This window comes from Geospiza fortis, unplaced genomic scaffold, assembly GCF_000277835.1.
Source record: "Geospiza fortis unplaced genomic scaffold, GeoFor_1.0 scaffold488, whole genome shotgun sequence".
Taxonomy (NCBI): Eukaryota; Metazoa; Chordata; class Aves; order Passeriformes; family Thraupidae; genus Geospiza; species Geospiza fortis.
Genome location: NW_005054365.1, coordinates 1,958,534 through 1,973,000, shown reverse-complemented (window position 1 = coordinate 1,973,000; position 14,467 = coordinate 1,958,534). Strand labels below are relative to the sequence as shown.

Sequence of the window (14,467 nt, the reverse complement as noted above, 5' to 3'; positions counted from 1 at the left end):
CCCCCCCCCCCGGGGCCCCCAGCCCCTCCCCCAGCTCTGTTCCCTGCCCTAGACACGCTCCAGCCCCTCAGTCCCTTTCTCATTGTGAGGGGCCCATCCGAGTGGGGCCGAGGGCATCCCAAAATTTCCCACCAGTCCAGGACAAACAAAGTGCACCCCACTCCTCCCTGCAGCACACAAGATCCTACCAGGAACCTGTCCAGCTGCCAAGTAGAAAGAAAAATACACTTTTTTTTTTTTCTCTTCCACATGTGACCTCTAGGCCCCAAGGATTTTTTACTAATTACCAAATTTAATTTACTTTGCTGCCTTCTCAGTGCTAAGGCTTTGCAATGCTGGGCCTGTATTGTTTCTGATGCAGCCTGCTGGTGTCCACAGAAATTTCAAATTAAATATCAGGCACACATTAAGGTCAGGCAGCTCAATTCCATTAGCAGGCAGCCAGGCTCAGCCTCTCTGTAATGAATGCTGCTCTCGCCTCCTAATGATAGCAGCAGAGGAACTGGGCAGTGCCAGCCTGTGGTGATTGGCACCCCACTGACACTGGGGACCACTAAATTGATTTTAAAATTCCATTCATCTTCTGCAAATCATGGCTTAAGTCTTCCTGACCTGTGACAGATCTTCATGAGCTGCAATTTGAAAGATAGAGCCAAGAGGAAAGAGAGGGAAAAAAATGCACAAAAAAACCCGACAAAAAAATTTCCCAGAGCAAGGAATATATTTCAGCTGGGTTGTTCTGCCTCAGCTTCAAGCCCTCTCCCCCAGGTATGATTCTGCACTCACTTTGTGAGAGAGGTTAAAGGTTTTTTAACCCACTGCTCACCACAAAGAGGACTCAGAGAATCCAAGGATGCTACAAGAGCCTCCCTGTTGCTAGACTCTGGGCATTGGAGGAGCCATGAGCCACAGAGGTGTCCTCCCCATCATCACCATCCTGACACCTTCCTGACCCATTGCAGCACGGCCAAAACCACAGCTCACAGCTCCCTGCTTGTTCAGCTGAATGGGCTGGCTGCTCTCACCCTTGGGCAAAGGAGACCTACAAAGTTATCAGAAAATGGGTTTTCCTGCACCCTTTAGCACAACAAACTCCAACCCAAGGGTGCAGCCAGCTCATGTCTATACCAGAGTTCTATACCAGGGTTTATACCAGAATAGTCCAGGCTGCAACTTCCTCTGGATCCACATCTCATAGGGTGCTGAGGCCCTGGCACAGGGTGGCTGACCCATCCCCGGAAGTGTCCAAGGCCAGACTGGATGGGGCTTGGAGCAACCTGGGAGAGTGGAAGGGGTGTGAGCAACACCATTGTTTCAGAGATAGTTTGACAATGCTCTTGGGGTGAAGAAGAGGACATGAGGAAGGGGGTGAAACAGGACTTTGAGGCGCTACCACAGCACAAGGAGTCTGGGTTTCAGGCTATGAGTTGTCATATTGTTATTGCTGAGGCATTTGGGAGGTTTGTAATAGCTCTTTTAATCTGTAGAATTCACCCTTCCTAAAGAAAAACATTTATTCCCCTCAAATACAAATAACACCTAAACACAGGCTGATCAGTTTAATAGTGCAGTTGTGCCTATTAAACGACTGCAAAGCCAACATCAAGGCATTTCACATTAATTCCCTCTCAGTGACTCCAGATCTGATTCACTTTGACAAATCCCCTGCTATGAAGAAGTGGCCACAAATCCCCACAGCCCTCTCTCAGGTGGCTTTGAAAAAAAGGTTGCTGTTGGACTCGAAAATTTTGTCAAGGTCTGTCAGGGAAAGAAAACCTGTTGATCAGAGCAGCTAGATAAGGAAGTTGTACAGTTGTTAGTGCCAGCAGATGGGTTTTCCCCCAGATCAGTATTTTTAAGCAGATTTCATTGGAGCAGAAGGGGTGTGAGTCTCTCCTCCCACTGCTGTAGTGAGTGACCTTGGGAAAGTGCCTCCCCTTGGATTTCAACCAAATAATGTTAAAGCTATTATTTAAAAAGTAATATTTGTTCATGTCTTTGACATTAGGAAAGAATTGAGGTTTTCATTTTTCATTCAAAAATCTCAGCTTTGTCAGTTTTCTGTTTCATTTCCAAATCTGTTTCCTGAAGAAAGCAGAGACATCTGATCAAGCTTTTATGGCTAAACACAACCCTCCAGACATCTCCTGTAACACATTTCCTCAAGAGTGACCACAGAAAGGAGGATATGAGACAGAAATCTGCTTTTCTCACCCACATTTACATTTACCCATGAATTTCACATGCAAAGGAGCAGAATCACCTGCATTTTCCCCGTTCCCTGAATTTTACACCCAGTGGCCTGCGAGACAGTCACTGGTGCGTTGTGCAGGTGGAGAAATGAAGGTGGGAGATCCAAAGCTCTTGCTCAGCCTTAGGAATCTCCATTCCCAGAGATTCTGATGGGGATCTGTAGAGCTGGGGCTCAGCAAGCTGTATCCACACCCACCTGAACCCAGAGAAGGATGTTTGGGAGACCAGGAGCACTTTGCGAAGAGCTGGGTTCTGCTCCAGGTGCTGGGCACAGGTATTTGGCCTTGGACCACACCCGTGGTGGTTTGGGTCATAGAATCCCAAAAGGGTTTTGTTTGGAAGGGACATTTAAAGCTCATCCAGCCCCAACTCCTACCACGGGCAGCGATATCTTCCACTACTCCAGGCTGCTCCATCTTCCACTACCCCAGGCTGCTCCAAGCCCCATCCAGCCTGGGCTTGGACACTGCCAGGGATCCAGGGGCAGCCACAGCTGCTCTGGGCACCCTGGGCCAGAGCCTCACCACCACCCTAAGCATAAAAAAATTTCTTCCTGAAAGTGTTCTTCCTACTCAACTCCTTATGGGACAGCTGGGAGATCTCAAAAACCATAATGAAAATAATCCTAGATTTTCCACTTATACTGTCAGCTCACAATGTAACTGGACCTTTAGAGAGCAGAAAAAGATTACAAGGGTTTTTATTTCCTCCAGTGCTAACTGCTGAATCCAGGGGTAGACTTCTGCCTGGGTGGAAATAATAGAGCACAAATAACACTAACTCATGTAATATCCAGTTGATGGGGGTTCTGGCAGATATCAAGTAGAGGAGAGAGGAGCAGCAATTACAAAGCAGTATTTCAGATTAAACCCATCTCTGAGGGGAAAAAAGTAACATCTGTTCAAGACACAAAACCTGTTGACACCTCAGAACTCCCAGTTATATACAGAAAGGAATTAAATTTGAGATCTGAACTTCTCAGTGATGTTAATTAAAGGCTGGCGTCTCTAGAACATCAGATGAGCCACACACTGAATTTCTCAAATCTTTCTTGTGCTTTTGAGAGCGATGGACTACAAAGCATCTAACCCTTCTCCTCCATTCAGAAAAAGCATTTTGAACAAGCAAATCAATCCGAGCCCCCAGTTAGGAGCTCTGGGCTGGTTCAGAAGCTGCCCAACATTTGGCAGGTCTGCAAACATCAAGCCCTGAAGAGGTGTCTGCTGGCTGTCCCCAAGCCCTGAAGACCCTCACCCAGGAAGCTTGTGGGCAAAATCCTAATTCCTGACCTTTTTGTACATTCCTGATGGGAGCAAACAGCCTCAGGTTGTGCCAGGGGAAGTTTAAATTGGATATTAAGAAAATATTTCTTCACTGAAGGAAGAAATTTTCAGGTCAGACTTTAGAATGGGCTGCCCAGGACAGTGGTGGAGTCCCCATCCCTGGAGGGGTTTGAAAGCCCTGTGGAGGTGGCACCTGGGGACGTGGGTCAGTGGTGGCCTTGGCAGTGCTGGGGGAATAGTTGGACTCCATGATCCTGGAGGATTTTCCCCAACTTCAAGGATTCTATGATTCTATGATTTTGCAGTGGGCTCACCCCTACTTTTTACAGCAACAACAAAAGCTGTGTGGAGGGCAAACTCCCTCTGGGACCCTGAGCTCAGACATGCACCTGAATGCCCCATTTTCTCAAAGACAAGGGGTGGCTCATTCAGAAAGGTGCCCAGCCCTGCAGAGCAGCTCAGCAGGCTGGACCAAGGTCTCCTTTCCTCTCAACTTTGCAGGAACCAGCCAACAACCTCCTCCATGCCAGCCTGGAGGTAGAGACCCACAGTTCTGACCATCACCAGGCTGCCTCATCAAGCAGCCCCAGACCAGTGTGGGTTTTCTCTGTGTGTTGCTGTTTCCCCTTGACCTTCTGCTCCATCACCTGCTGCCCTAAGAACTTCCTGAGCCTCTCTCTCTGTGTTGCACTTCCTCCTCCCCTATCCCCCAGCACTTCCACAACAGAGCTCAGCTAAAACCTCCCCCACAGATGAAAACTTCCAAGGAATTTTAAGCCCTGCTCTTTTGCAGAGAGATACCTTTCTCCCCCAGGCAGGTGGTGTGCCCTGACAGACAGAAAAAGCAACTCCTACAGCTGATGGGCTGCACCCCACCCAACCCCAAACTCAGATGTGGGGAGCAGATCACTCACCACGGGTGTTGATAGCAACAAATCACTTTCGGTGATTTGTTGGCTTTTTGGTGCCTGAACCTTGGCAAACACTTCACATTTCCACCACGCTGTTGTGCTCTGGGCTTTCATCTCTTTTCTTTCTTTCTTTCCTTTTTTTTTTCTTTTAATCTCAAAGTCTCATTATATTTGTTGGCTTTCCCAAAGCTCCAGCTCCCTGGCGTGATGCAAAGTGTGCACATCCTGGCATCACTAGAAAAGGGCTTGTTCTCTTTTGGGGGTGAAAAAACCCCAATAGCAAGCAGGATCCGGGATTATTATGGGCTGGAGAGGAGCACTTCGGCTCAGGGGCAGGGTGCTCTGCACACCCACCTGCTCCATTAAACTTACCTCCATCAGGCTGCATTCAAAGAGGGCTCCCCAGGGCCTCTGCAGTGGTGGCAGCTCCAAGCAGGGCTTGTTGGATGCCCTGGTGCATCTCTCCTGCCCTGCACCACCCTGCTGCCAGGCCCTGGCACCCCTCTGATGCCCTCTGCCCCTTGTGCTGGCCTGAATGTCACCTCCTCCTGCAGGGAATGCTGCTAGCCAGTCGGGTTTCTGCAGAGCATCTCCATCCCTGTTTCCCATTTAAATTGGAGGGAGTGGGGCCATAAAGCTGTGACCAGTGGTGCCATTGCAGCAAAAAGAGGAGAGGCACCAGTGCTCCCTGTTCTGTGAAAGCGCAGCAGCCCTTTAGCACCGGGACTTCCTGCACAGCATCCACCGAAACCACCACCCCCACCAAAAGCAGTGTTTTCTGGAAGTGAAACTGGAAGAGGGATGTGCACCGAGAGCCCACTTGGCACCACACCACAATGTTCCTTTCTCCTGGCCAAATAATGAACGTGGCTGCTCTTTAAAGCCAGTTATGAGAGAGATCCGCCCAGCTCCGTGTTCCCAACACCACTTATTACACCATCCATCACAGACAGCCCCCAGAGCAGCAGCCAGAGGACAGGGCTTGCTCTTCAGCCTCCTCATGCCTTCAGCCTCCTCATCCCTTCAGCCCACATGGAGCTCTCAGGGAGCTCTGGACACATGGAGAGCAGTTCCTTACCCTCCCCTACCCCAAAACCAGGCCAGTGCTGAAGCATCTCAAGTGTTTTCAGCAGGTTTGGGTCCCAGAGCCAGTACCAGCCAGGAGGGAGGTGTTGGTGCTTGGAGGAGGAATGCGAGGAAGGAACAAGTCCAAAAAACCCTTTGCATCCTCAAGGGAAAGCTCAGCAGGTATTGTAACACATGGTGGGAAATGAGACAGGTAAAGGTGGGGAGGTCTAGTGAAGGTGATGCCAAGAGTGGTGCTGGCTAGGAGGAGGGGTAGTTTGGATATCAGGGAAAGGCTCTTCCCCAGAGGGTGCTGGCACTGCCCAGGCTCCCCAGGGATGGGCACAGCCCTGGGGCTGCCAGAGCTCCAGGAGGGTTTGGACAGCACTACCAGGGATGCACAGGGTGGGATTGTCGGGGGTCTGTGCAGAGCCAGGGTGTGGATTTGATGATCCCATTTGATTTCTGGGTCCCTTCCAGCTCAGATGACTCCTTGATTCCCAGACTACTCATCCAGCACACAACCAGGCTCAGAAGACATTTGCTGAGGAGCAGCAGAAGTTGAATCTGCAGAGAGACAGAGGATGAGCCTGTCTGACAGTGCCAAGGTCAGCCCAGGGGGAAAAGATCTCCCTCATGGCTCAGTTTCTCACAGGAAAAGGTCCCGTGAGAGATGCTGGGCTGGGAGTAAGGAATCCCAGGACAAGGACAGGGGTCCCACAAGGTCTGCATGATGCTTGAGTGTGCTGGTTTGGGCTGGGGTAATTTCCTACACAGTAGCTGTGTTTTGGGTTTGTGCTGAACACAGGGTTGATATAACAGAGATTTTTTTTTTTCTTGCTGAGCAGGGCTTGCACAGAGCCAGGGCCTTTGCTGCTTTTTTGTGGCCACAGTGGTGAAGATAATATAAAGTGAGGGGAAGAAGGAGGAAGGGAGGGATGTTTGGAGTGATGGTGTTTGTATTCCCAAGCCACTGTCATGTGGGAGGAAGCCCTGCTCTCTGGAGATGGCTGAACACCTGCCTGACCGTGGGAAGCACTGAATTAATTCCTTGGCTTTGCTTTCCTCATGTGCACACTTCTTGCTGTGCCTATTAAACTGCCTTTATCTCAATCCACACAAAAGTTTTCCATCTCTTACCATTCTGATTCTCTCCCTGATCCCGCTGGTGGGGGATTGAGTGAGGGGCTGTGAGGGGCTGGATGGGGTTAAACCACAATGAACCACTGCAACATACCCCAAAAACTGCCATGAGCTTCCCAGATATTGAGGTTTGGCCCTGGATTTTGCTAAAGGGGCTAAAAACCACTTGTTGCAAGAAGAAAACAGGGAACATAAGCAAACATACCTTGCATCCCAAACCCTCTCAGGAGGAACTGCTTCCTGTCCAAGAGAACATGCCTGCCTTCCCCCTGACACACATCCTATTTTTCTAATCCTCTAACTACCTCCTGGCAATATTTTCCTTTCCCAGGACACCCCTGCACCATCCAGAAGGAACTCCTGGGTAGCACCACAGCCATCTGGACCTGGCAGAGCAGGACTGTCCCTGCAGGTGACCCAGGGCAAGATGACACATCCTGACCCCCAAGGTGCCTCTGGGGTCTCCTGTGGCAGAACATCCTGGATTTCCTCTGGCAAGTTTGTAATCACACCTGCCAGGCAGCTTTTCCTGCCCACAGCAAACAAGGCCATGGAGAAGGTGCTGTTTGCACCTGCAGGATGGGAGAGAATCACAGGCTATCCTGAGTGGGATGGGAACTCACAAGGGTCATGGTGTTCATGTCTCTGCACAGACCCCCAACAATCCCACCCTGGCAGTGCTGTCCAAACCCTCCCGGAGCTCTGGCAGCCTTGGGAATGCACCCATTCCCTGGGTCCTGTCACTGTCACCGGAGAGGGAATATCAGTACCTGCCCCTCCTCTCCCCCTCACAAGGATGTTGAAGACTGCAATGAGGTCTCCCCTCAGTCTCCTCCTCTCCAGCTGAGCAGACCCAGTGCCCTCAGCTGCTCCTCACACAGCTTCCCCTGAAGGTCCACCACCTCCCTGTGGCTTTCTTTGGATGCTCTTTAACAGTTTGATGACTATTTTAATATTGTGGCACCCAAAAGTGCCCTCAGCACTCGAGGTGAGGCTGCCCCAGGCCAGAGCAGAGCAGCAGTGACCGAGAGTGGAAATCCTGACCAGGATGTGTCACCACTGCTCTGCTCCTCACTGGTCTCACCCGCCTCTAAGATACTTTAAAAATTATGTCAAAGTCAAACATTTGTATATGAAAAACCCAATTTAAAAACCACGATGAATTGGTTTTATTCCCTCCATCCAGTTGGTGCTGTTTCATTTTTTTGTCATAAGATAGAATTTCACTTCTGGGGTTGTGGCCTATTTCATCTCCCTTCAAATGAACCATTTAAAAGCCTCTCCCCACCCTCTCATTTTGTTGAAAAACTCAAGGACAATATAAACCCAGGAAAATAAATTTTCAGCCAGTGAACTGGAAAATAATCATCATCATCAAAACCAGATATTCTTGTTTTCTAGTCCCTGGCAACTCAGTTCAATAGAACTGCCACCAGCTGAGCTGCTGGCCCACCACCCACTGCTCACCCATGCACTCCCCTGGTGCTGTGGGGATAGGACATTCCTTGCCTTGGGGCCCAATATCCATGCCACACTCCAATGTTCAGCTCACAGTTTGAAGGAAAAACCTTGGGGGCAAGAGTGTGGCCACCACTGGTCAATATACTGCAGGAGGGAGGCAGGCAGAGCTGAGCCGCAGATTAAGGACAGAGATGGGTTTTGCTGCTGCTTTGATAAACTCGTGAAAACAGAGAATCAGCAAATCATTTAGACTGAAAAGACCTCTAAGATCACATCCAAACACTCCCCAGCACTGCCAAGGCCACCACTGACCCACGTCCCCAAGTGCCACATTCACAGGGCTTCTAAATCCCTCCAGGGATGGTGACTCCACCACTGCCCTGACCAGCCTGTTCCTAACCTTTAATGACCCTTTCCATGAAAAAATATTCCCTAATATTCAACCTGACCCTCCCCTGGCCCAGCCTGAGGCCGTTCCCTCTCCTGCTGTCCCTGTTCCCTGGGAGCACAGCCCGACCCCCCCGGCTGTCCCCTCCTGTCAGGAGCTGTGCAGAGCCACAAGGTCCCCCCTGAGCCTCCTTTGCTCCAGGCTCAGCCCCTTCCCAGCTCCCTCAGCCTCTCCTGGGGCTCCAGCCCCTTCCCCAGCTCCGTTCCCTGCCCTGGACACGCTCCAGCCCCTCAGTGTCTCTGTTGTCCTGAGGGCCCAGAGCTGTCCCCAGCACTGGAGGTGCCTCAGCAGCGCCGGCACAGGGACAGGCCCTGCCCTGGGGCTGTGTCACAGCCTGGCTGGCTCCCAGAGACCATCTGCTACCAATACTGAATCCCTACTTCCCAGGAAGTAGCCAGACATCACCCGGTGACGGGAAATAGAGTGTAACTCTGCTATTTTCCTTCGCTTTTTTAAAATTGACTTTATCTCAACAACTTCTTTTCCATTTCATTTTTCTCCCCTCTGCCCTCCTGATGGAGCAGCTGGGTGGGCACCTGGTGTCCAGTCAGGGTCATCCCACTGCAGTTTTCACAGGAATTTCCCACTCCAAGACCAAGGAGGGCTGAGCAAAACCAGCTCCCCAAATGTTTTTGGTGCACACTGGATAACATTTTCTCCATTCAGGCTCGTGGAGATCTGCCTGTAGCCCTTTGATCTCAAAGGAGGCTGTGCACAGAGGAGCATGAGAGAGTTTGGGGCTGCCAACGGGCTGTGCAGCTGGCCAGCAGGGAAGGGGGCATTTTTTACACGGTTGCATGCAATGAGGCATTCATTATAAAAAAAGAAACAACTTTGTAACAACCCCAAGCCTGCTATCTCTGTGCAGGAAGCCTCTTCATTCCTTATCTCAGCCCCAGGAGATTTGTGGGATATCACAAATAACAGCTGGTTAAGATAAGGTCTCTCCCAACACGCTGCTTGCTCCCAGCATCTGTAAAGCCTCATCCTGACGGACCTGAATGGACCAGTGCCTGGAGCTGCTACGTCTCATCCCTTTTCAGTCCAACCCTGCTCTTTTCTAGATGTTTTGAGCAAACATTGTGAGGGCTCTTCCCTGCATTTCCATGCCTCAGACGCCCATCTCCACGCCCTCCCAAACACCCTCACCAACCATCAGGGGAGCTCAGCCACCAAAGGTGCTCTGTTTTGGCACAGCAGAACTTAATCCATTGCCTGTCCCTTCCAGCTCCTAGCACAGAGGGAATCTCTTAATTTCAATTAGGAAAACCCCACCAAGGAGGAGGAGAGCTGTCAGGATCCCCCCATGCTGACACGAAACCAGCAAACAAGGTGTTTATAGCCCAGTGATTCATAATACTGCAGAGTTCACAGGAAATGTAGCGCCATTCATGGTTAAGAAATTCTCTTGTTTTCTGCTAAATATATAAAATAATCACTCATCCCCTGAGCAGCAGATGCAAATTACACCTAGCATTAGGCTCGTATGCCAACTGCTATAATTCTGGTGCAGCATGAAGCCGTTTCCCAAGGCTTTAGAAGTCCCTTAATCTGCCTTCTGACGTCAAATGACAAATTTCTTGCCTGGGATCATTAACGGGATGACTAATGAAAGCTGATAAGTGAATTTATAAATGAAATTAAAGATATTAATATTAAAGGCCAGGCTACAAGGGAGAGAAGTGTGGATTTAGCAAACCACAACAAGCAGTGTGGTAATCTGCATGAGATTTACAGCTCCTATCCTGACAGGCAAACGAGTGGTATTTTCCGCCTGGAGGTTGTGGAAGCTGCCAGGCTTGATGGACACTTCTCCTGAAGCATCACCACCCCCATTACCTTCAGACGCTGGCTGAGATTTAAAAAGCTCCTGCTCAAGTTTAACTGCAAATGCCAAAGCAGGGATTAGTGCACCCCAATAGTCTTTGCAAAGATAGCTTCACCACCAAACCCTCCTGCAAACAAAATACCTTTACTCTGCAGCCAGTTTGCTGCCAACTTTTTTTTTCTCTCTCTCTCTTTTAAGATAAAAACACACCTCAGACTAGATTCTCATCTCATTCACTCCAGTATAAATGCCAAGCAACACCTTTACAAGCTGAGGAGTTTGGAGTTTTTATGGGTTTATGCACGTACTAACAAGTTCAGGCCTTGCCAGATGGGAATCCAACCCCATGCCCAGGCAGCTTCACCATGAACCCACAGCTCCTTCCAGACTCCAGCTGTTCCTCACTGAGGTTTGGGGCCCTCAGGAGAGAGTACTCAAGTACCAGCTCCCACCAGCTGGTGATGGCCAGCTCTGAATGGACCAGACAAAACCTCCTGCATTGCCCCGGGGCACACAGGCAAACACAGGCAGCTCCTCTGATATTATAAAACAAAAGAAAAAAAGAGAGAAGAAAGCTTCCTTTTGTCTGTAGATGCCCCGTTTTCATCAGAGGCAGCATCAAAACTGGCTAGCTAGTTGGGCAAGTGGTCATGAGTGGTGACTCCTCATGCACCCAGAGCCTCCAAAAATCCCAAGATCCTGTGGGAAGTATCAGTGCCTCCATCTGGCAGCGAGATTGAAAGAAGTGTCAGATGCCACCAGGAGAATGAGGAATCCCAGAGACACAGAGGAAGCACAGCTGGGGAGGGCACATTTGTTACAGGGATGTTTCCCAATCCCTTCCTTCACTGGAGGAACCCAGGGTGGGGAGCAGCTGCAGCAAGACAGATGTCCCAGGGATGGTTTTATTGAATGCCTTTTAGAGACACGTTCCAGCCTGGAAAAAAGGACAAGAGAATGTTTCCACAGCCACTCTTAGCTCCAGAGCTGGACATATGGTTTGATAGGCTGTCCAGTTCCATCAGTCCTGCTCAAAGAAGTCTCAGAAGATGCCCATGCCTGGTGCTCTCCTTGTTTGGGGACACATTTGCTCTCTGGACCATTTGGGAAAGGGTGTGGAGGGGTGGTGCATGGCAACAGCTCCACAGCACCACTCAAGCCTTCCAGAGGGAGGAAAAAAAAGGAAAACCAGCAACAGCCAATGGCTCTGACTGAGCTGAGGGTCACCCACACCTCGGGGTGTCACCTACACCTCAGGGTGTCACCTCCACACTGGGAGCAGCTGGGACCCCAGGGATGTGATAAGAGACACACAGACACCTGGATCCTTCCCCCAGGTACCAAAATCCTCACCCAAACATTTCCCTGGCAGGCGTGTCCTCACTCCACAGGCTCCCAGCCCACAGGGCTGCCCCTTACTCTCTCTCTTTGTCCCCACAACTTGCACCTTTGCTGCTTCCAGCTCTTCTTTGCTGCTGAGCCCACTGGGTGCAGTCCCTCAAACCAATGAAGAGATTATGTTCATTAAAGAGACACAAGCCACACACACAGAGCTCTCCTGCAGGCACACTTTGCAGCCTTTAAAGGGAGGGAGAGAAAACAAAGGAGGTTAAGGACACTTACCAAGAGGGATCCATGACAGCATGGGCCAACCAGCCCAATCCAGCTGAGGCTGGGACATGCAAAGGACCATCAGGCAGGAAAATGTGTGAGAAAAGGTCCTGGGAGACTGCAAAACTGAGCAGAGGAGGAGCAGAAAGGGTTAAGAAAAGGTGGAGAGGAGCAGACAAGGGTTTCCTTTCCCTCCATCCTGGCGGCTGCTGAGCTCTCCAGCACAGGAGCCCAGACCTTGCCACCACCAGGACCTGTTGCAAGAGACTGAGTGATTGCAACTTTTTTTTTTTTTGGGAGAATTTAACCTTTCTCAGAAGACAGAGTTTTCTCACTAAGAAGGTTTAGGAGTAAGACAAAACCACACAAGGATTTAACTTGTGGATCTCCCATGGGGTCCTGTGCAGAGTTGCTTGGGAAACCACTTTGCCAACCCCAGCTGCAGACCAACCCACTCCATCCACCCAAAATCAACCAAAAAAGGGGGAAAATTACCATTTTCCCCACTGGGTGTTGTCCCCCCTCTCACAGCCTCCCTGCAGCCCCACATTCCCCTTCTGCTTCCCAAACCCCCACATCAGCTGAAACACCTGCTGAGTGCAGACTTGTGAGTTTTGAGGACCAAGTTAGCCATAAGCAGCACCTTGAAGCTCTACATTATGTGAAACCCCTTAAGATTAAAGCCTCGTGCTTTAATCTCCAGGAGCTGCAGGGTTATGCAGGAACATCCAAATTCCATGAGATGCCCAAGAGTCACAGTATTTGGCAATGCTATCACACCTCTTCCAGTTGCCAAACCAGCTCTGCCCCTGGGGGTTACAGATATTGGAGACAATTTAGCATAGGAGAAGTTGCAAATCTCCCCTTGGATTTCTCGCTCCTTAATTTAAAGCCTCCCAAAACAAGCACTCGCAGGTTAAGGGTGGGAAAGGCTTTTCTCTGCTGACCTGCTGCAGCGCCTGTCCTTTTCTGAACACCTCTGCAGAGGAGAATCTTCCAGCTTAGACATGAGGCGCCCCAGTGCATGGTTTGGGGTTAAACTAACATGTAAAGGGTGGGAGGGGATGTCCTTGCTACCCCCAAAAGAGCTGTATTCCCCTGTCCTTCCCCCTCTGCACCCCCAGTGGTTGCCACCATCGTCCCTCTGGTCAGGGGAGATGCATGAGCCAGTCTGGGATGTTCCACATGCTCCCTGAGGTACTTGGGGGGTTTCTCCTACATTTTTGGGGGCAGTGCTTGCCCCAGCCATGCTCCATCCTCCCCTTTCAGCTAACAAGGAGCTGCCCAGGTTATGAGTAGGGTTTGAAGCAACAACAGAAACGTAACTCAAGACTTCGTCTAGGAAAGTCCTTCCAGAAAGGTCACGGAGGAGGACTCGGGTGGCTCTATGAGGACACCCACACTCTGCCCAGGGCACCCCGAGCAGCCTGGGCTGTGTCCCCACCATGTCCCTGGCACTCCGTGCCCCTGCACCAGAGCAGCTCCGGGGTTTTGTGGCAGACACACCCCCTCGACCACCCCCGAGCTTCACAGCTTCTGCTGCTGCCTCCCTCGCGCACCAACTCACCGGTTCTTAAATAACACACTTCCACGGGGCCAGATTCGCACGCAGCAAGGTAAATCCAGATCAGCTCTCTCTTTAGGCTCTGCTGATAATTCCCAGCATGAGCAAAACGTGACCACTACTTGTTTCTGTTTCTCTCAAAAAGGATGGAAGCTGTGCCACCAGCCCAGACCCTATGCGAGACCCATCATTAAACGCGCACGGATGGGTGTGAGACCTTTATGCAACCCTTACAGAAATGAACCTCAGAGCCCCTTTTGTCCGAGTTTGGGATTATCCTTCTCCCTGTTACTGAAAGGAGTTATTTAAGGGAGCCCGGAGATACAGGTTGGTGCTGGAGAGACGTTTAGGCTTTACAGAAATCACTGCATGTGCCTCCACACCCACAGCAGCACCACCAGCACGTGACCCACCTTGGATTTCCTCAGCCCACCGATGCTAAAACAAAAACAAAACCCAAAAAAAAAAACCACAACCAAAAAAAACCAAAAACCACAAAACAAAACAAAACAAAATCATTTTTCTTTGTACCAGGTGGCTTTTATCAGGACTCAAACGTGGCTTTTCCAGAGTGTCAAAGGAATTAAGTCATTAAAATGTGGATGAGTTTGATGGATTATGAGCTATGAAAGCCTGGTGGTTACTGACTAATAAGGCTGGGAGGTGGAGGGGAGGGGATGCTTCCTCTTGTAAGGATGTGTTTCTAACAAGACAGGTCAAAAATATGATGCGGATGATAAATTGCTTTAAAAGTTGCCATTAACCCAGCAGTTTTCTGCATTATTAGATTACCAAGGCATCCTCGGAGTGGGCTGAGCACGCAGCCCTGCTCTGTAGCAGGGCTAATTTGCAGAGTGAGACCTGGGGGGGGTTGTCACGCTCGCTGCAGTGAATCCCCAC

General features: G+C 50.2%; 1 protein-coding gene across 1 annotated transcript in view; it reads right to left on the bottom strand.

Moving 5' to 3' along the window:
* The window catches only part of RNF165 (ring finger protein 165), a 46,004-nt gene extending 33,952 nt beyond the window's left edge, over positions 1 to 12,052 (bottom strand). The window contains exon 1 of the mRNA XM_031059649.1: positions 12,016 to 12,052. Within this exon, the coding sequence (XP_030915509.1) occupies positions 12,016 to 12,037 (22 nt within the window). The 5' untranslated portion in view covers positions 12,038 to 12,052. The remainder of the gene's footprint in view (positions 1 to 12,015) is intronic.
* Positions 12,053 to 14,467: the final 2,415 nt, after the last annotated feature.